Source organism: Taudactylus pleione, unplaced genomic scaffold, assembly GCF_031769625.1.
Source record: "Taudactylus pleione unplaced genomic scaffold, aTauple2 ptg000201l, whole genome shotgun sequence".
Classification (NCBI taxonomy): Eukaryota; Metazoa; Chordata; class Amphibia; order Anura; family Myobatrachidae; genus Taudactylus; species Taudactylus pleione.
The window spans coordinates 60,877,116-60,899,840 of record NW_028284603.1 but is presented as its reverse complement, the minus strand read 5'-3'; the positions used below and the strand labels follow the sequence as shown (position 1 = coordinate 60,899,840).

The following is a 22,725-nucleotide window of genomic DNA, read 5'->3' as shown; positions in this document are numbered from 1 at the left end:
CATGCTAAAATCGCCACCATGAAGCAAGGCTATTATTTTGGGGATTTGGAGTTCGATATGGTGTTCCTTTTCAAATACAATATTAGTAAATGTGGGATTTGTATGTTGATCTATGTAAAAAGTGCCAATGTTCGATTTTGAGTGGGATTTGGTTGTAGGTTTGATTTGACATTCGGTTTTGCCTTTAATAAATCTCCAAAGGCAAAATCAAATGCAAATCGAATGTCAAATCACACTAAAAAAAAATTGAACATTAGTAAATATACCTCCGAGTCTGAGATAGGTAGTGGCACTATTCAGGAGATTATTGAAGACACAGATGTATGTTCAGATGCAAAACATTCACAGAGAGATATGGACTAAGGTGAAATGCAAGTTCTCACACTGACTAGGAGTAGGCAGAACATCATGGACTGGACTTCCATGACCGAGCAGCTGCACACAAACCTTAAATCACTATGCCAAATATTGGTTGGAGTGGTGTAAAGCAAACCACCAATGGAAATGTGCTCTCTAGAGTGACAAATCACACTTCACCATCTGCCAGTCTGACAGACTAATCTGGGTTTGGCGAATGCCAAGAGAACACTTTCTGTTCAAACGCATAATGCCAAGTTTGGTGGAGGAAGAATAATGGTCTGGGTCTTTTCTTCATGGTTTGGCCTGGGACCCTTGATTTCAGTGCTAGGAAATCTTAATGCTACAGCATACATTGACAATATTGAAAACTTTGTGACAATAGTTTGCAGAAGGGCCCTTTCCTGTTTCAGTTTAACAATGCCCCTGTGCACAAAGAGATGTCCATCGAAAAAATGGTTTGCCAAGTTTGATGTGATAAAACTTGACTGCCCTGCAACATCAACCCCAACAAACACCTTCCAGATGGAACACTGACAGCCAGTTATGCTTTACCAATCAAGATCATTGCTCAACCTCACTAATGCCTTTGTTGCTGAATGGATGCCAATCCCACCAGCCATGTTCAACAATCTAGTGAAAAGCCTTACAAGAAACCTGCAGACTGTTATAGCAGTAAACTTAAAGGAGTTGGATCAACTTTGTATTAGTGCAAAGCACATATGACTGATTAGGCATTATTATTATTATTATTATTATTATTATTATTATTATTATTATTAAGCTACTATTAGTTGTGGATACTGGAAATTAAATTATCAAATTTCTTTAGTCCTGCAATCACATTATAAACTGTTAACATAAAGGTGTCCATCTACTTAGCAGTGTGTAGTCACACAGCATTGGTTTGTCCTAAAAAGAGATTTTTTACTCCTGCTTTTGTGCCTACTCAGTTTCCCTCCCACATGCAGAGGTGAAGAAAAAGTGTAGGCATGACGGGTACTGTCCACAAGAGAGCTTACAATGCAATGAGAAAGGAGCAAAATGGAGACAATACTTCTCAGAGTTTGTATAGTGACAGTGTACCACTTGGAGTAGACCAGATTCTAGTAAAATGTAGGGTTTTAGGTGCTAATAAATGTATAGGCTGGGAGAAAATGTGACCTTACCCACAGATATGAAAAGTCTTAGCTTTAATAAATGCTAATAAAAGTATTAAAAACTAAAACAGGTATGGGAGATGGAATGTATTGGTTACAAGGAGTATATATACACTTACACTCAGGAGCTGCATCTTTTGGACACTGTCTGCCCTATTTACTCCTCTTCGCTGTGAGTGTTCTTCTCTGATCAGCCCCCTTTGACCTCTGATTAATACCACCATACAAAGACATGGTTCACATTCAGGAATGCTAGCGTGTAACTAATCATAATGTATAGGACAGCTCTTCCATTGTTCTGATGCGGCTCCCCTGCTTGCTCCCCTGACTGACACAGACTGCCTCCTCTGGTAGGCTCGTCCTTTGTTGCAGCAGTCTGCTCTGCTCCGGAGGCATGTAGGGAGGACATGGTGATGTCACACCGCAAACAGGAGGCGGTTCCCAACTTGTAAATGGACCTGCAGCCGCGAGGAGGAAGCGGTCGCAGATGCCATAGCCTACCTACGTGACACAGACAATCCGCAACAAGGGAAGAGTTGTGGGGGTTTTTATTTGTTTTTCATTTTATTTGTGACATGTTGGGGGGCTGGAATGGCCCATGGAGTGGGAGGAAATGTGGGGGAAGGTGGCTGGACTGGAGTGGCCCGGGAAGAGAGGGGGGGTCTGGAGTGAAATGGTGGGCTGGAGTGACACGAGAGGGGCTGCTGAAGTGACACATGGAGGGGCTGCTGAAGTGACAGACAGGGGGCTGAAGTGAGACAGAGGCTGCTAAAGTGATACGAGGGGGACTGAAGTGATACATGAAAGGGCTGGATTGTATTATGTGAATCTATTTTTTTTTTTTCAATGTATTATTTGTGGATGTGGCTTTTCAGTGTGTTTTATTTGGATTTGGCTTGTCTCATTGTATTTTATGTGTATCTGTTTTTTTCAATGTTTTTCATATTTTTCTGGCTTTTTCTTTCCCTTTAATAGTTACCTCCACAGTGATTATGTGTATGTGCTTTTACATGCTCCTACAAACATCATACCAGGGGTGTGGCCTAGCTAGCACAAGGCTACAGGGCCATAACTAGGGTAATGCGACCAGTACCATTGCACAGAGCACCGCAGGGTAGGGGCGCTGTTCAGGCCTGTCAATTTTCCTGTTTATTATCATTCTCAGTTGTAGCTTCCTCTTCTTTTATCCCCAGCATCTCCTGGCATCTCCTATCTCTTCCCTGGCCCTTCACCATGAGGATATGGCCCTTTTTAACGTGCACTATCTTATGTCCCTATTTAAAAATGAAGGGGGGGGGGGCAATGTTCTCTCTGGCACAGGGCACCAAAAAGACTAGTTATGGTTATGCAAGGCTACACCCCTTTTTGTACGTGCGACTTCTGCAAGCGCATGATCTCAGCTCTTTGACATACCAACAGATATTTTGGGGCTCTTTGTCTATGACTGGTTTGCCACCCCTGGTATAGGATGTTAAATGCATGACATGGTGACCTAGGGTTACATGCAATAAACAAATCCATTTGTACTACAGACCGGTCCAAACAAATGTTTCAGTTTACTGAAAAATAATGGAAGACAGATTTAGCAGAATTACAGTTGTATTGAAAGAAACTAGCGCCGGCCTCCCTACGGGGAGCAAATTTGAATTTACGGCGATAGTCTTCTTTTAACTGACGTCTTATAAGATTGCCTTGTAGACATCCTTAGTCGTTTCTCCTGCCGACGTCAAAACAAAAAGATTTTTTTTGACATGAAACGCAAAAGGGCCACGTAAAGTTGTCCATGAAAAATATAGTCTTCACTTAGGTCAACTCCAGCCATGTTAAGTGTCTGTGCCTGTGCTTTATTCATTGCCATGCCAAAGCAGACTCTTACTGGGAATTGGACTCATTTGAAATTAAAGAATCTTTTTTCACATAAAATGGAAACATGTAACAGTAAAAAAAAGGGAAACAGGGCTTACATAATTTTTTCTGGAGAAACCGGATAATACGTATCAATCTCTACATGGTATAAATAAAGTCCATCATTGTGATATAGCTTTAACAGTTTAGGTAGCGTAAGCCAAGAAAGTGCTCGGATATCTCGTTTTTTCATTGACTTGCATCACTAATATCACTGCTCGGCTCCCTTTTGTCATACATTAATGTATTCTATAGAATAGTAAAAAAAAACTGTATCAAAATCCATCCAATGGTTCTCGAGTTTAGCCCGAACAAACAGACAGACACCTACCAGGGACTTTAATTTTATACTGAATATATATTATATTATATATATATATATATATATATATATATATATATATCACAGCGCAAAAAATCAGTACCAACAAATGAATAAATAAAGAATATTATTAATAACTCACATTAAATGTGACAATTATACATATATAAAATTCAATATAAAAGCAAAAATATTCAAGGTAGATAATTATAAGCCCACTGCCGCTATTTCTGACCTTACAGGAGGACTAAATATACCAGTGTCAGATTCGCTTGCTGACAGCTTTACTATCTGGCCGCAACTTTGCCAATGACCCAGATCGTTTTCACTAACCAGGACCGGAACAGGGGACTGCATGCTTCTCCTGGTCCATCTCAAAGCTAGACAAGCTGCGACTCATGTCCACATACTAGCCTGACAATCGGAGGCACACGCGGCTTATACAACTGCTGCATTTGGAATACACACGAAGCCCCGCTAATTCCTGGATATTTCATCCATAGATGAGAGCTTATTGCACATACACAGCACTCACCTTTAATTGACTTCCAGTCCACGGTCATTGGTTTACTCATACAAACAGCATTTTCTATATTTGGGAAATTTTACGATTATTGGATAAGCACTATAGGAGACTTCCTGAGGAGGGCAGAACTTTCAATACTTCATCTTACACGGATTAATTCCTATTGGAAATTTGATCCATGAATGATTTATATGCTATTATATATATGGGCTTATAATTATCTCTTTTACCACTGGTTCTACCTTGAATATTTTTGCTTTTATATATGTATAATTGTCACATTTAATGTGAGTTATTAATATTATTCTTTATTTATTTGTTGGTACTGAGTTTTTGTGCTGTGATTTCTATATATAGTCTCTATAATAGTTCTCTTGAACTTTATTAGGAGTACTGACACTACTCCTCACAGCTGCATACCCAGTACTGAATCAATTTATTAACCACTTGTTAGCGCCTGTGTAAGGGTTTTTTGTATTTTTGACTTTATTTTATACTATGTATAGATATGGCCTTCATATCATACTTTGGAGATGAAATCAACAGCACAATTACAATTCTTTTCTTTCTTTTTAATGGCAATGGCAGGTCCCCATTAAACTAAGCCTTATTATATTGTTATATGCCATGTATAGTGTATAGCTGTAGAGGTTACAGAAATATAGTACACGTATTGTGTATGCTTTGCTTTGTATGTAATCCACAACCTCACAGGTACACTAGACTGTTCATCCAACGTGAAATATTAATATTTTGTAAAATTTGCAAAAAAAAACAAATAAAAAATTTCCAAATAACAAAAAACTTTACATTTGAAATAGTACCACTTTTATAGTACAGTACTTCTAATTTGTAAAACTTCCAAGAGTCTGTTCAGTTTTATATGAGTTCCTGAACCATGTCTTAATGTACTCTTCTCACCTTTTGTTAGTATATTTTTCATGTAAAAGTTTAGCAATTTAATATTTGGGAAAAATCCCCAAGTGAGACAGCAGCGTTTGAAAATACACATCAAAACCAGGATTCCATTTTATGCCACTTAAATATTTTTCACAGGCATGGGTACATAGGCAAAAGAAAAAGCTGTAACCCGAATAGGTTTAAAAAAAAATCCTACCATGTGTATGACCTCACCATAAACAGTGACATAAACATTACTTATTGTATTTCTTATTGGTGCAATGGTACAAAACTGTATTGCAATTTGCACATCATAAACTGAAATACCCAAATTGCAACATACTGTTGAAGATGAAAATATTTACAATAATTCTTGTTTAAATACAACAGATACAGGAATTAAATGTCACATCTGCTGAAGAATTAATCATACATTTGGAAAAATGTGAAAAAAAAAATAGGAGATATGGTAAGAACTTACCTTTGTTATCTCTATTTCTACGAAGTCCATAGGGTTCCACAGGATACCTTGGGGTATAGGTGATGACGTCAGGCATCGGGAACCATAGAGTTAAGTTTCAGCCTCCCAGGATGCACTAGGGTCCCCCTCCTATACCCCGCCCCCGAGTCAAGGCATCTCAGTTACGTACCAAGCCATAGGGGGTCATTCAGACCCGCTCGTAAGCGTCAGTACGCTCGCAAGCGGGTCGATGTTCCCCACTGCGCATGCACATGACGGAGGGAGCTCCGTCGTGCGCATGCGCGAGACCCGGGGAGCGACGGGCTTTCCATCGCTCCGGGTCTCGCACCAATGGGGGCGTGCTGTCGATGTTGATTGACAGCACGCCCCCTTTGGTGGGCATGTCGGGGGCGTGCCTGCCAGACGGAGGCGTTCCCATGGGAACGCCTACCGTCTGAAGCCGGCCCCACTGACATCACTAGTGATGTCAGTGAGAGTGATTTTGGCTCTGATAGAGCCAAAATCACTCCAGGTCTTGTGGCAGGGAGACCCTACCGCAGGGTCTCCGTCGCAAGTCCGACGGTCAAGACCATCGCGACCATCTTTTTGGCCGCTCGCATATGCTGTGGGTGGTCACCCACAGCTATACGAGCGGCCAGGAGGCCGCTCCATTTTCATGGAGGAGGGCCCTGATTCAGAGCGAGCGCTCTGGTCAGAGCGTTCAGCTCTGAATCAGGCCCATAGGCCGGAGGAGGAGAAGGAAGAGAGAGAAAAAAGATCTGGACACACACAAGAATCACATTCTCACCAGAGGGAGACGGAAAAACCGGTGACCAGAGCAAAGCCCATCTGCAGCACAGGTGCGACAGGGCGGGAGTCCTGTGGAACCCTATGGACTTCGTGGAAATAGAGATAACAAAGGTAAGTTCTTACCATATCTCCTATTTTCTACATCAGGGTCCATAGGGTATCCACAGGATACCTTGGGGATGTCCCAAAGCAGTATCCTTTAAGGGTGGGGACACTCCTGTGCTGAAAGGAGAATCCGCCGCCCGAAGGAAGCATCCTGAGAGGCAAAGGTGTCAAATGCGTAATACCTCACAAAGGTATGGACCGAGGACCATGTGGCAGCCTTGCAGATCTGGACTGCAGAGGCACCACGTCGAGCAGCCCACGAAGAACCCACAGACCTAGTGGAATGAGCCCTCACAGAGGAAGGAACCGGAAGGCCTTCATGAAGATAAGCTTCTGAAATGACCATACGAATCCAGCCTGCCAAAGTCTGCTTTGAAGCAGGCCAACCCTTTTTACGGAAGCCATAGAGGACAAACAAGGTGTCCGACTTCCTAAACGAACAAGTGCGGTCAACATAAATCCTTAAGGCCCGCACAACATCCAAATTGGCCTCACCAACTGAAAGATCAGGTGAGTTAAAAGCCGGCACAATGATTTCCTCGTTGATGTGAAAACTGGAAACAACTTTAGAAAGGAAACCAGGACGAGTGCGCAGCACCGCCCTGTTCCTATGAAAAATCAGAAAAGGGGGTCTACAGGAGAGAGCCCCTAAGTCAGAAACACGACTGGCCAAAGCAATGGCCAGAAGGAAAATAGTTTTAGCTGTCAGCCATTTGAGGTTCACTGAGCCCAGTGGTTCAAACGGCGGTCCCCTGGGGAGACCTCAGTACCACAGCTAAATCCCAAGGCGCCACCGGTGGAACAAAAGGTGGCTGAATTCTGAGAACACCTTGCATAAAAGTGCGCACATCAGGGATTGCAGCAATCCTACGATGGAACCAGACAGATAGGGCAGACACCTGCACTTTCAGAGACGCAAGGCGAAGTCCATGGTCCAGTCCCGCCTGTAGGAAAGCTAATACTCTAGACAGACGGAACTCCCGAGGAGCATAACCTCTCGGCCGACACCACTGGAAAAACGTATGCCACACACGATGGTATATCCTTGCAGAGGATGGTTTCCGAGACCTTAGCATTGTTTGCACTACAGAGCTGGAAAACGCCCTGGACCTTAACATGGCCGTCTCAACAGCCACGTCGTCAAAGACAGCAGAGTCAGGTCCGGGTGAAGACAAGGATCCTGTGACAGGAGGTCCGGACGTAACGGCAATCGCAGAGGAATGTCCACGGACAGTCCCTGGAGGTCTGAGAACCAGTACCTCCAGGGCCACGCGGGAGCTATCAACAGGAGCGTCCCTCCTTCCTGTTTGAATTTCCGGATTACCCGTGGAAGAAGGGAAAACGGAGGAAACAGATAAGCAAACCGGAACGTCCACCGGACGAACAGAGCATCCACCAGAGACGCCTTTTCGTCTCTTGTGTGAGACCGGTACACCGGCAACTTGTTGTTGTGCCGTGACGCCATGATGTCGATCTCTGGAAGACCCCACCTGTCCACCAGAAGTTGAAAGACGTCCTGGTGCAGAGACCATTTCCCCAGATGAACGTCCTGGCGACTGAGAAAGTCCGCCTCCCAGTTTAGGACTCCCGGGATGAAGACTGCTGATATGGCCGGGAGATTGCGCTTCGCCCAAACCAGGATTCGGGACACCTCTACGAGAGCTGCCCGACTTCGGGTTCCTCCTTGTCGATTTATGTAGGCCACGGTGGTAGCGTTGTCCGACTGGACCTGCGCTGGGTGACCTTGGAGAACCCGATGTGCCTGCTGGAGAGCATTGAATACCGCGCGGTCAACAGGACCCAATTCGCCACCCAGAATGGACGACCCCTGTTGAGATGGGTCGTCTGCAATCACCAGGCTAGGGACAGGCGAACCTCCGGAGTGAGCACCATCGTCTGGGACTTTAGACTCTGAGGCAGTCCATTCCATTTGGACAGGATCAATTGCTGCAGAGGTCTGGAGTGAAACTGGGCATATTCCACCATGTCGAATACCGACACCATGGAGCCCAGTAATCTCATCGCCGTGTGCAGAGACACACGGCAATTCTGCAGACAACTGCGCACCCTCAACTGCAAGGCAGAGATCTTTTCCCCCGTCACAAAGATCCTTTGCTGTCCGGAGTCCAATAAGGCTCCGAGGTGCAGAATCCTCTGAGACGGGATCAGGGTGGACTTCTGCCAGTTTATCAACCAGCCGTGCCGTTGCAGTACAGCAATGGTCAGGTCCAAGTGGCGTAGAAGGAGCTCTGGAGATCCTGCCACCAAGAGAAGGTCGTCCAAGTACGGTAACATGCGGACTCCCTGCAGCCGCAGGGAAGCCACCATGACCGCCATCACCTTGGTGAATACACGTGGTACTGTCGCCAGCCCAAAAGGTAACGCCCGGAACTGAAAGTGGTCGTTGCGGATTGCAAACCTGAGGAACTGTTGATGGCGTAAAAGAATAGGGACATGCAGGTAAGCGTCCTGTATGTCCAACGACACCATGTAATCCCCAGGTTCCAAGCCAGAATGATGGACCGTAGGGTCTCCATCTGAAACCTCGGCACCCTCAAAGACTTGTTGAGTGCTTTGAGGTTGAGGATCGGATGATAAACCCATTGGGTTTCTGCACCAAAAACAGATTGGAATAGAAACCCTTGCCCCTCTGGGAGAATGGAACAGGCACTATAACTCCAGCCTGGAGCATAGTGTGCAAAACCTTCCGCAGTTCCACGGCTTTGTTCCGGTCTGATGGAAGACCAGCGGTGAAGAATCGAGACGGGGGCCTGTGCCGAAAGGAGAGGGCGTACCCGTGAGAAACCACCTCGAGAACCCAAGTGTCTGTCGTGGTAACCGACCAACACTGGGCGAACTGCAGCAGGCGGCCTCCCACTTTGGGATCCCCCAAAGAGAGGCCCGGACCGTCAGGCCGCAGGCTTGTCACCGGGCTTAGGGGCCGGACATCTGGTACTCCAGGTCTGTTTCCGGGGCTTGGACGATTTTTTGGGGCCAACCTGTCTGGGAAAAGACTGCGTCTTTGGCCTACCCTGGGCCCTGTAAGGCCGAAAGGACGTACCTGAACCAGAAGGAACAGCAGCAGACGGAAGACATGCCGATTTGGCTGCCGCCAGCGTGGCTATGATTTTGTCCAGATCCGGACCAAAGAGGAATTCTCCATTGAAAGGCAAAGCTTCCAAGCCCTTCTTGGAATCAGCGTCCGCCTTCCAAGATCGCAACCATAAGGTGCGATGAGCAGCGACAGCCACCGAAGAAATCCGAGACGCCAGGGTACTGATATCCAAGGCCGCCTCATTGTTATAAGTGGCCGAGTCCCGGAGATTGCCTATCAACTCGGTCTGTTCAGCCGAACAGTCGGAATCGAAAGACACCACCAAATTATCAGCCCAGCGCTCCATACCTCTGGCTACCCAACAAATGGCCATAGCAGGCCTAGCTGTCCCCCCTCCCTCCCCGCAAGGGAATAAACGGACTTTAGGCAAATCTCTACCTTACGGTCCGTAGCATCCTTCAAGGAAGACATGGAGGGCATGGGCAATGTGGTACTGCGGACTAGGCGTGTCACATGGGAATCCACCTGTAGAGGAGATTCCCACTTAGAAAAATAATTATCCGCAAACGGATAAGCCACCGCCAAGCGCCTCTGAGGCTGATACCGTTTGCCCGGATGTTTCCACGCCTCCTCTAAATGGTCCACTAACTGACCCGAAAGAGGAAACACTGTGGCGCCACCCTTAATATCCTTAAAAAAGGCATATTTAGATTTTGACACCGGAGGATTTTCATCCTCAATCACTAAAGCTGTGCGGACTGCCCGAATAAGTCCAGGAATATAAACCTTGGACCTAGCGTCCGACTCTTTAGTACGGAGAGGTTCCTGGTCCGAAAGATCAAGAATCTCCCCATCATCAGACGTCAAGTCGTCATCCTCATAAGGAGCAGACAGAGACGCCACCGACCGCTTATGCGGCCTCAACACTGACTCCCCTTGTAACACGTCCGACAAGTGCTCCTGAGAGACTTGGGATGGGGAAATAGGGAGACTGTGTGGTACCATCAATTGTCTCGGGAAACCCTGCATGGGTGACGACACCACCGACTGCTGGGAAAAACCCATCTGTGAGAATGCAGGCTGCGGAGCTAACTGGCCCACGAGTTTGGCGAAACAAGCCTAGGATGGCTCCTGTACCGGGGCCGTGACAGTAATTGGCCGCGCCAATAAATAACACTGCCGACATAGCCCCTCCGCACTACCTTCCCCCTCCGCTATAGGTGCCTTGCACGTAGTACTCAAAAGCTGGAGAGGAAAGTCACTCTCAGACATGATGGTAAGTATGTGACCCCTCTCACTGATACTCGTAGTATAGTGTGAGACCACCCTGCAATCACCGCACCGCAAGGGCTTAGCATAAAAAGATCAGGGACAGTGAAAAGGCTGACAGTAGAAAATGAAAGTACAGGCAGCAGCGCTAGCAGAAGTCACATACAATGCAAAGAAAATCCATTCCTGCACTAACAGCACTGATACTCAACTACGCAGACACAGAGCCTGGTAGGACACAGCGCTGCATACAGACCTGACCACAGCGGAGGAGAGGTATGCAGGGGGACCCAGACCACGATGCTTCCTTCCAGGCTTCCAGCAGCGTTCACCATGCGTCTTGTAAAGATGGCCACCGAGGAGCATAGAGGAGGCCGGCCTGGGGGAGGAGCGCTGCCACAGGGCCAGTCAGCACAGTGCAGAGAGGGCTGTGTGCAGCGGGGGAGGTGCCGGCTGTGTACAGGGAAGGCGCGCTCCCCTGGCATGCAATTAACCCCTGGGACGCCGCAGCGCTACCGCTCAGCCGCGGTCCGCTGTCCCAGGGGGGTAGTGGAAGCGCAGGTTAGGTACCTGGCTCCACGCTGCAGCCTGGGGACTCTGCCTGGGGACTCTGGACCATGTTTCAGCAGGGTCCCACCGCGGGACCCCGTTGCTTACCTGCTGCCCCCTTGGATCCGGCCATGGTCCCAAACATCTGGGGTCACCGCTAGCTGTGACCCCAGATGCTTACCAGTCCCAAACATCTGGGGTCCCAAACATCTGGGGTCACCGCTAGCTGTGACCCCAGATGCTTACCGGCGTTCTGGTACCGGCGGGGGTGTAGGGAAGACAGCATGGACGTCAGCATTGACTGTCCATGCTGTAGTTCCAGATGTGCAGCCACAGCTGCATTGAAGAAACTTCAGGAGCTATTCTTAGTCCCCCTCTTACAGGTGGATCCGACTCCGGTCGGGCACCAAACAAAACTGAGATGCCTTGGCTCAGGGGCGGGGTATAGGAGGGGGACCCTAGTGCATCCTGGAAGGCTGAAAACTTAACTCTATGGTGCCCGATGCCTGACGTCATCACCTATACCCCAAGGTATCCTGTGGATACCCTATGGACCCTGATGTAGAAATGCTTATTATGAACAAATCGTAGAGTAACACCATTGATGAACGTCCCAGCTGTGTACAGTATTCAAATGAATCAGAAAATCAGCTATAGCAGCTCTTGTTCATTTAGATAGGAGCAAACAAGACCATATGGAATTAGTATGGGATGCCGGAAATAAGGGCATCCTTATGCCTTAAGGCCCCCATACATCAAAGATTGATTGCAGCAATCGTGCAGTTTGCAATCGATTGAAAAGGGAAAGATTTTTATACACAATCGATTGCTGCAATCAATCTCTGATGTATGGGGGCCTTTAGTTGATATATATATTCACTTTTTAATCCGGATATATCAGCATTTTCCATCTATATACTATAGCTAACAATATACCTCAACACCTGATTTCAGGTGTTGTTAAGGTAAACCTCAAAGCATCAACACACAGAAATCAGATCAGCCAAATGTGTGGTGTGTAGCTACATAAGCTTTGGAAAATCAGTCATGAGACCAACAAACAATATTGTTGTGTTCTCACCCACCTAGAAGCCCCCTCTATTTTACAAAAATAATAAAAACACATATTTCTACAGGGAGAATCTTGGTTGTAGGAAGTCTATATATTTTTGGTTTTAGTTAAGCCTAAAATACCTGTTTCAGCATTTGAACAGACCACCAGCAGATTCACAGCTAAGTGCTGTTTAGTAATACTGAGCACAACAGGCCGATGATAAGTTACAGTACATCTGACAAGTATGAGTCTATTACGTGGCTGCTACACTTCTATGTGCCAGGTTCAGTTTCAACAACAGTGCTCGTATTTCAATTCCCATGTCAGTGCACTGTGTGTATTCAGCTCACATTTCCAGACCGTATACTGCATTAGAAGAAATAAGAGAAACAGCACAACCACTTATAACTTTTAACACCTCCTAGTAGTGTCCAAAATGAACAACAAATGTCACTTTCTGCCTCTTTATTTTAATTTCATACTTCCATCATCTTAAAACACGTGGCACAGGTATTTTCTTACTATACTATTAGGATAAATCTTATACCAATGCAAATGCCTAATCTGTAATTTTTACCGGGCAGCACGGTTGGTGTAATGGTTAGCATTACTGCCTCACAGCACTGAGATCTTGGGTTTGATTCCCACCACAGCGCCAACTGTGTGGAGTTTGTATATTCTTGGCTGGGTGTTCTCCTGGTACTCCGGTTTCCTCCAAAAATGTACTGTTACATTGATAAAGCCAAGGGAATAAATACTATAGGGCATATCCAATTAGCAGCAATATTGTGCAACTTAAATAACGTGCCTATTGCGCCCAATTTCCAATTAAAGCGACTATGCTTGGGCCTCATTTACGCGTCATCTTACTGAAAAGAGAACTTGTACTGTCATTTTTGCTGTTAATAGCTGCATTAATTATCTTCAAAAATAGGGTAATCAGTCTGTATACTACAAAATGGCAAATAAATATTTGATAATATTATAGATCTCTATTACTGGCAAAAACAAAATATTTGGCACTCTCAACAGATTCAAATGGCTGATTTTTTTATTTTTTAACAACAGTGAATAAGTGATAGAACACAAGTTTTTTTTCCCAGCAAATAAATGCTCTAATTAAACTAGTGGTGCAAAAAAAATATTATTATTTTTTTTTTTAGGCATTTTAAGTCGCTTTCAAAAATTGGTTAATAAACACCTGTAACTCTCACCTGCAATGTTAAAAACACCAGGATTTGCAACAAAGTATTAAAAAGTGAAAGTTAGATTTAGAATTGTTTAGTTTGTCCCATTACTTTTGACTCCTTAAAAAGTGGGAGGCACATATAGAAACCGTTGTAATTCCTACACCGTTCACCTGATTTGGATGTAATTACCCTCAAATTAAATCTGAAAGTCTGCAGTTAAAGCACTTCTTGTTTGTTTCATTTCAAAACCATTGTGGTGGTGAATAGAGGCCAAAATATGAAAATTCTGTCAATGTCCCAATATTTATGCACCTGACTGTACGTTTTTTCCACCCGCGGACAGAATCCGCAGGCTGTCTCAGCGGGGCCCCGCGCTGGAGGGCAGGGTGCTTTCTGCCCTTTAGAAATAGGGTAGGGCGCGACGCCCCGCTGAAACACTATGTATGTGTGTGAATATAAACTGTTAGCTCCACTGGGGCAGGGACTGATGTGAATGACTGAAATGTTCTCTGTAGAGCACTGTGTAATATATGTGTACTAAACAAATAATATAATAAATAAATTTAACTGTGGGCCCCGACAAACAAATATTTCATGCCCTGAAAGTGCGATCTACATTTTAATTTATTACTAATATTTCTAACCCATCATTCCACGGATCACAAGCTCCGCCATATAGCCTGAGCGACCCTCCCCTGTCACTCCAAACCCATCTCTCAATGTTCTCTCCTTCCTCATGCCCCCATTTCTCTCTCCAGCCACATGCCCACTGTCACTCTCCAGTCTCATGTGCCCCTGTTTTTCTCTACAGCCTCATGCCCCCTTTCTCTTACCAGACTGATACTCACCCTTGTCTCATGCCCACCCCTGTCTCTCTCCTCATGTCTGCCCATCTCTCTCCAGCATCAGTTGCTAACAGAGCTGGCTGAGGGAGATGTGTGATTGTGGCTGTGTCAGCCAATGAGAACTATGAGGGGAGGGAAGGGATGGGGTCTTCCTGAGGCTCTCTACTGAGCCTATGCTAAACAGGTAATAGCAGTATCCTTTATATATAATTAATTCAACTGTTTATTATGCATTCGGACACCCCAACGCCAATTGGGATGAAACCAACATGAGGTGGAGCATTTGGATCCTGGCCAGGTTTTAGGGGGGTTAGGGTCCCGGTCTGACCTCCCGTTGGTGTACACTGGGCAGAACTTTGACCCGGGTAGCCTGTTCTGAGCCTTCCACTGGATGGATAGATGTCACAAAGTGGTAACATTGGATCCCAGAAGACATACTAGGGGGTGGAGGTCCCGAAAGGACCTCCCATCAGCGTAGGCTGGGCAGAACTTTGACCCAGTGAGCCTGTTCTGGGCTTTCCACTAGATCAGGGCTTGATAAATTTTTCTAAAATCTCGGAGCCAGGATGAAATTGTAGGAGCCAGACCACCGCCCCCCCAAAAAAATTACAGGTGTGAGTAAGGAGCACAGCTATGTGTTATGCAACTGTTATACACATTATACTAGTCCACAAAATGGTCACAGGTGAATGTATACAGTAAAATGGAGGCCCCCTCACTGCTCCTCCAGTAATAACAGACCACATTTCACATAAAACAATGGTGCCAGAAAGTACAACAAAAACCCACTCCCCTCCTGGTCACAAAACTATCCCTCTGAAGCTGCTCCACAATCCCTGAACACCGCAATACTATAGGCACGAATCTCCGCCAGAGCTGAGGAGGATCTGCTTCCTCCCTCACTGCAAAATCTGGTAACCAGGCAGCAAAATCTGGTAGCCATGGCGACCTGGCCCCCGGGATTTGTCAAGTCCTGCACTTAATGGATTTGGATGAAAACTTCACAGAGGGGTGGCAATTGGTCTTGGATGCCTAATGGAGTGGTTGGGATCCCGGTCTTTGACCTAGAGAGCCTGTTCTGTGCCTTCAACTGAATGGATTTGGACGACAGCACATAATTTGGGCAAAAATTTCAAAGAGTGGTAACATTGGATCCCAGAAGACATACTAGGGCAGGAGTCTTCAACCTTGACCCTCCAGCTGCTGTGGAACTACACATCCCAGCATGCACTGCCATAGTTTTAGCATGCTGTTATATCAAAAAGGTGGCAGTGCATGCTGGGATGCGTAGTTCCACAGCAGCTGGAGGGCCAAGGTTGAAGACCCCTATACTAGGGGGTGGAAGTCCTGGTCGAACCTCCCGTTGATGTACGCTGGCCAGAACTTTGACCCAGGGAGCTTGTTCTGGGCCTTCCACTGGAGGGATTTGGATAAAAACTTCACAGAGGGGTGGCAATTGGTCTGGTGTGCCTAATGGAGGGGTCGGGGTCCCGGTCGAACCTCAAGGCGGAGTGCGCCGGGCTGAACTTTGAGCCGGGGAGTCTGTCCTGGGCATTCCACTGGATGGATTTGGACGGCATCACATAATAAAACTAAATAACTTAAAGATTTAAACCCGGGCAACGGGTACTTCAGCAAGTTATATAATAGATTTCCAAAAGATCTTCACCACCAACAACTACAAGCTGTCCGACAAGGGGTACTTAACACTAATCACTTTCTCCACCAAAAATGTCACTTTTAAAGCAGCAATCCCATGAAAAAATGAGGAGTGTACTTTTAACTCACAATGACAAGCTAAAACAAGTATCTTTGTATTAATCATTATTCATTGGCTTGTTCTCGGGCTGCTATTTGTAGCTATGCACAGTGTGAAGGACTTCAATGGAAACCAGCCACATGATGCAGCCTCTGAGCTCTGCCAGTTCTGAGTACTGTAAATCTTCCCACTCTGCCTTCACATGACATGCTGAAATACTTGAGCCAGTGTGTGACTGGCAGCCATACTTTGTGTCCTCCATATCCTCTACAAAATTTATCAGGCGGGTGCAAAACTTCTGGTTGCATATCACCTGGAGGCAGAGAGGCAGTTAGTCTGCTTGCTACATCATGGGCCATATGCCTGTGGTTACCATAGTAGTTTATGAAATTGTGCAAAATTACAAATCATAAATATCTACCTGAAGAAACAAACAAAGGATTAATTGTAAAGCTCAATATTATTCTTATTAATGTTATAGCCTGCCACAGTGATTATTAGGCGGTGACTGGGGGGTTGCTTTCGTCGGTAGACTGTTGCAACTGTACCTCCATCCACCTCTGAATCAGGCTCTCTATGATTATTTTCCCCTTTAAATAACTACTTCTTACATAGGAAGATGACCTGTGCTAAAACTATTCTATAGTAGCTGGCACAGACTCTATATACGGCAGGCATGTCAAACATGCGGCCCAAATAAAAATAAACATTTTATGCGGCCCGACTGTGTTCAAATTCATATATTATGCAGCCCAGCCGGTCCGTGTGGCCGCTCTTCATTCCCCCCCCTGCTCTGATCAGCCGGCCTGGCTGTAGCGATAGGACCTCAGCTCCGATCGGGCAGTATTACTGTAGTTATAAACATGGCCGATGGGGGAGCTGCTGCGCATACCCACCCGCAGCAACTCCCCCCTTAAGGCTTTGTGGAGCCGTCAGTCACCACTGACGGTTCCGCCGCCATCCCGACAGCAGAGCAGCCTGGCCCTTCCCTGCACACACAGTCACACAGAGCAGCAGCGTGCACACCGACAGAAGTCAAGTAGAGGAGCCAGCGCCGGCCGCCAATTCTGACTGGGTCACAGTAGTGAGACAGTCAGTAAGTAAATTTATACTTTAATAAATTTGTCTGCCTGACTAGTGTAAGGGGAAAAGGGGGAAGTTTTGGAGCTGAAGACATGGCTGGGGAATCTGGGGAATGATGGGTTGGGAGAATTAGTGAGGTTGGAGACAGGGGCTGGAGAATGGTGAGGCTGTGACAGAGGGGGAGGCATAGTCTTGTTCAGTGCATGTGTGTGTAAGGAGGTGAGTAGGGGGGGTCTGGAGCATAATATTGAGGGGGAGGGGGCTGGTGCATATTATTACTGGGGGAGTGGGACTGGTGTTTGTGGAGCACATTATTACAAGGGGGGGTCTGAAGCATATTATTATATTACTATATCATGTGGGGATGGGGTCTGGAGCATATTATTGAGGTGGGGGGGATAGGAGCATATTATTATGTCATGTTATTGTTATATACACTTACTTTGCAACCCAACTTTGCCTGCAATTTTTATAATGTTATATTGATTGAACCTTATATTGAACCTTATACTTTCAAAATTGCATATAAGATTTTTATTTTCTTGCAGCCCATAGTCTTAGTGCCCCACACACGGAGAGATATAGTGGCCGATCCGACGGTTTTAAACTATATCGCCGCTACATAGTTCCGTGTGAGGGCATGATATCGCCTGCTGCGCACTCCCGTGGGGTCGTCCGTCGCTCCTCCAGATCTTTCTGCATGTTGAATTGATCTGGGGGATCGACGAACGATCCCATGCAGTGCTATGTGGGTGGGGGAAGCCGGCTGTCGCATCGCAAGGTGCATATCGCACCGTGTATGGGGCCCTTTAGACCTTGAATATTCGGCCCGGTTGGGATTTTGAGTTTGACATACCTAATATATACAGCACATCTCCATGCACACATAGGCATAGCACGTTACTCTTTTATTTTGTAGCTGGCACATTATTGTATAAATTCCCTGCAACCTGCAGGCTCAGCCCATACTCACGTCAGTATATTACAGTAGTGATCATTATGGCACCCTGCACCTGTCACAACTCGTGCAGTTCCTCTTTCCTGCCTGGGGTGTCACTCTCTGTTCTGGTGCTTCTAGCATACTTAGATAATGCAACATACTGCTGATATACAGACCAGAATGTGCTAGAAACAGCAGAGCAGAGAGAGACACCCCAGAAAGGAAAGAGATGCAGGAGATGCACGTCATCTTGCATGGACGAACATCATCATTCCTGGACTTTTGTCCAGGAATGATGATGTTCGTCCATGCAAGATGACGTTTTGCCTCTTTCTGAGTTCCGTTTTTTTGGAGGGAAAAATCCGAACTCAACGTGCAAACTCGAACCTATCCGAGCCTGCACATCCCTAATTTTAAGCGGCCCAACAATGTTGGCCCAAATATATATAATATGCGGCCCACACTCCTGCCAGGATTAGAGCTCAGCTCCGATTGGGCAGGGTTTACTTTATTTAAAACTGGCAACGCTGGTCTCTGAAACGATCAGAGACTAAAGAAGTCTCTGATCGCTTCAGAGGCCAGAGTTCCCAATGATCCAGTGCGCGGGTGACGTCATGACTCCCCCGATGAGAGGAGCCTACGCCTGCAGCTCTGGATCTAATAAGATCCAGTCGGCGGCAGCGTCTACGCGGGACGGTGGGAGTGATGACGGCGTGGACTGGAGCGGTGCCCAGCGGCCATCGTGAAGAAAGGCAAGTATTGCACAGGTGAATGGGACCTGTTCTATACTGAGAGGGGTAACAGCATAAGGTCCACTACTAGGGGCACAACATAAGGTCCACTACTAGGGGCATTACTGGGGCATGGCATAAGGGCACTGCATAAGTGGCACTACTGGGGGCTCTGCAAAAGGGGCACTGCATAAGGGGCTCTAATACAGGGGGGAATTGCATAAGGTGCACTACTACAGGGGGCACTGCATTGGTTTTTATTAATAATAAGCCTTTCAAAAATGCATATAACACTTTTTTTTTGTTGCGGCCCACACACTCTTATGGTGCGTACACACGGTACTATCAGTCAGCGATAACGATATCACTGACTGATCGTCCTGCACCTTCCGCGAGTGATGGATGATAGATATCGATCATCCAGCACAGCACCAACGACGGCCAACGGGTCCCTATAGTAACCTGGTCAATATCAACCAGGTTGGCCTGCATGCACGGGTGATGGACGATATAATTATCGCCCGTACGTGCCCGCGTATCACAGGTCGTTGGTGGGTGTGAAGGGACCAAAGAATGCACGATATGATCGATATTGTTATCGTTCATATCAAGCATTTTAATCGTCCCGTATGTACGCACTTTTAGAGCTTGAATATTCGGCCCAGTTCGTATTTTGAGTTTGACATTCCTGCTGTAAGAGCAGGTTTTACACTTGCTGCTAAGTACTGCCATGACAGGCACAAATACTGTTTCTGTTCCATGCAACTTGTAGACACAGGCCATGACCACATACAGTCTACACAGGTATAGGTTCTAGTATCACTGAGCTGTATTATATACTGTATTGATCAGCATGCAACATGTTGACACAGACGACGATCACACACCGTCAACACAGTATTATCCTCATTACTACTCTAGTCAGGACAAATACTATCTGCACAATGCAACCTGCAGACATGGGCCCTCAGAATGCCCTAATCATAGGTTGCCATAGGTATCTGTACTATGCAACTTGCAGAGATACAGCCCCTTGCAAAGTTTCATCATGGGTATAATTCACATTATTATAGCTGGCACAAATCCTAGAGCGTAGCTCTCACATACCAATCTTTGCAGTTTCATCACAGGTATTGCCCCCATAATCCAGTGATTTGTAAACATGCTGTAACTCTGCACTTCTGCAGCTAACAGATGCAGGCCATTCTCAGATACTTTCAAAACAACTACTCCTATTATTTCTGTAGCTGCCACAAATGGCAGTGGCAGAGGATACGTCTCACTTTTTACAGTTGGCACAAATTCTTATTCTTGGCTATCTCTGTAACAGAATACACACAAATATATATATATATATATATATATATATATATATACACACATTATTTTTCATGGATGCTAGCAGTCATCTTTGTACACGTATTTTGCCTCTTTATTTTTGCCACATATGATTTCTGGCCCTGGCACATGATCCCACTCTGTGTGGCACAGCTAAGGATCTCCATAACAACACCAGTCAGCCTGACTTTTCCTATTAGATCTCTCTATCTCTCTCACAAACAGCCCTCATCACATACATACATACATGTCTGTCTCTAGCTGGCACTACCGGGCGCTCGCTCTGCTGCTGTCACATACATGTGCCACACGTCATGCCCCGTCCCCACCAGTGTAATTACCTTGTACACATCCCCATAGGTGCCACTACCGATCCTCTGGATGAGCTCGAAATCTTCCTGCGGATTCCTCCGGGACAGGTCGCAGCCCGTGCTCATGGTGACCGCCCGGGGGGTCCCCCCCGACCCCACTCACGTCCGCAGCCCGGGATAGGGCACCAGGTCCCCGCTCACACGCACACCGGGCTCGGCCTCGGACTCCTCTCACACCCGCCGCAGACGCAGAGACGTACTGGATCCGGGAGAATTGAAGCCCCGTTGATCCAACAACATGGCTCCCGAAACGGGCCTGTGCGCAGGCGCAGTGCGGGGGCAGAGGCCTGTGCCAGGCCAGGGGTGGGGAGAGGAAGACGGGGACGGGGCAGTATAGGGCAGTGGGCACGCATGGGGTATAGAGTGTATATGGTGATATTGTGGGGCGCGTAGCGGAGTGGAGGAAGATTTTAATAGCTCGAAAAACTAGACTTGGCGATGAAAGTAGGAGAGGTGCCAGTCTCTTCTTACTGTCTCTACACTACTGGGCAAGGTGGGCACACAGTGAGTGAGCTCACGTGTGAAACTCACCTGAATAGCAGAGAGAGTGCTTTTCTCAGACAGCACGGTGTAAATTTGCAATTAATTTTTTTTACTCCTATTCTGAATATGCAGCACGTAGCCATCTGTACTGATGTGTACATAAATCTGTGTATATTATCCCTAGTTTGTAGCTATTACAGTTAGTCTAGATGAGAAATTATTCTAGACTATCTCTCAGCAGTGCTTTATTTTATTTTTTCAGATTAAAGGCCCTTACCCCATGTGTCTAAGTACTGCACCTGACTGTGCTTTTAACGCAAGTGCAGCAGCATGTAAAAATTAAATTTATGTTATTTTAAGGTGGGGAATTAAATTCCCCATCATCAGCGGCATGTGACATTCCAGAAAGGCACATTGCGCCCCTTGGGATCGCAAGTTTTCCCTCGCACCCCATAAGAGGTGCAAGAGAAACCTTGCGGTGTCTGCACTACCGTGCCTCATATCTGCAGCACTTCCAGCTAAATTGAATTCCCCCATATTTGGCCGATTCATTTATGCTCGATTTACTTGCGCCCTCTAAATACGAGTTCAGGATGAGATCGGACTGCAAAGTGGGCGAATTAACACATTGTTTTTGGAATGGCCATCAATAGTTAACTACTTGTACCGTCTACGGGAGAGGTCTGATGGCAAAAATTCCATCACTTTTTATTACTGCACATGCGTGACTGTAGTCCATTTTCCTCTTTGTATGCCAAAACCCATCAATGGTTACCCTCCGATTATTAAAATCCAACGACTATCAATGGTTAACCCATTCATGGGTATCACTGCATGTCTACACTCAGGCCTAGCATAACCAAGAAAGTGTTGTACTGCATTTTTTCCCATTCATGTTAATGGAGCAACCCAATGGGGCAGGTCTGACCAGCTGCAAACACTGTTGCTCTGCTGACACGGCTCTCATGCTGCGTATATAATCGCAAGGGCTAATTTATGCATGCCCATGTAACAGCGTTTAAATGGTAAGACAAATCTGCGTTTTTCGGAATTCGCCCCCCCCCCCCCCTGTTATCTCTCTCAAACACTGACTATCTGTCACTGTGAGTGGGTTCTCTGTGTGTGCGGAATCGCAAAACAAATGCAGCGCGTGGGCAGTGTGGTTTATACGCACGCACAATGGCAAACAATCGCTCATTCTACGTAAAAATCACCATTACATCCGTCTCTGAATCAGGCCCTCGGTTCAGTGGGCATGACTCAGAGTTGTACGCTATTCCGATGTTTATGGAGTTAGCGATTAATCAATACAACATGCATGCGTCTAATTCGCAATACGCATGCGTCAAAGTACAGTACTTTTCACTCGCAGTGTGACTGACAGAGAAAGTTTGGGGGAGGGAATGTGGAGTGACAGCATAGAACGCAGACGTGTTGCAACCTTTTTAGGGGCATATCACATCCAGCGCATACGATCCTGTAAGACTGCGATAATCGAATGATCTGTAACCGG

The 22,725-nt window shown here is 46.2% G+C and overlaps 1 protein-coding gene across 5 annotated transcripts in view; it reads right to left on the bottom strand.

The window, feature by feature from the left end:
- The window catches only part of MAP4K3 (mitogen-activated protein kinase kinase kinase kinase 3), a 317,828-nt gene extending 296,853 nt beyond the window's left edge, over positions 1-20,975 (bottom strand). For all 5 annotated transcript variants that reach the window (XM_088477406.1, XM_088477407.1, XM_088477408.1 and 2 more), the window contains exon 1: positions 20,700-20,975. In XM_088477406.1, coding sequence (XP_088333532.1) covers positions 20,700-20,795 — 96 coding nt within the window. In that variant the 5' untranslated portion in view covers positions 20,796-20,975. The remainder of the gene's footprint in view (positions 1-20,699) is intronic.
- Between the last annotated feature and the right edge of the window lie 1,750 nt (positions 20,976-22,725).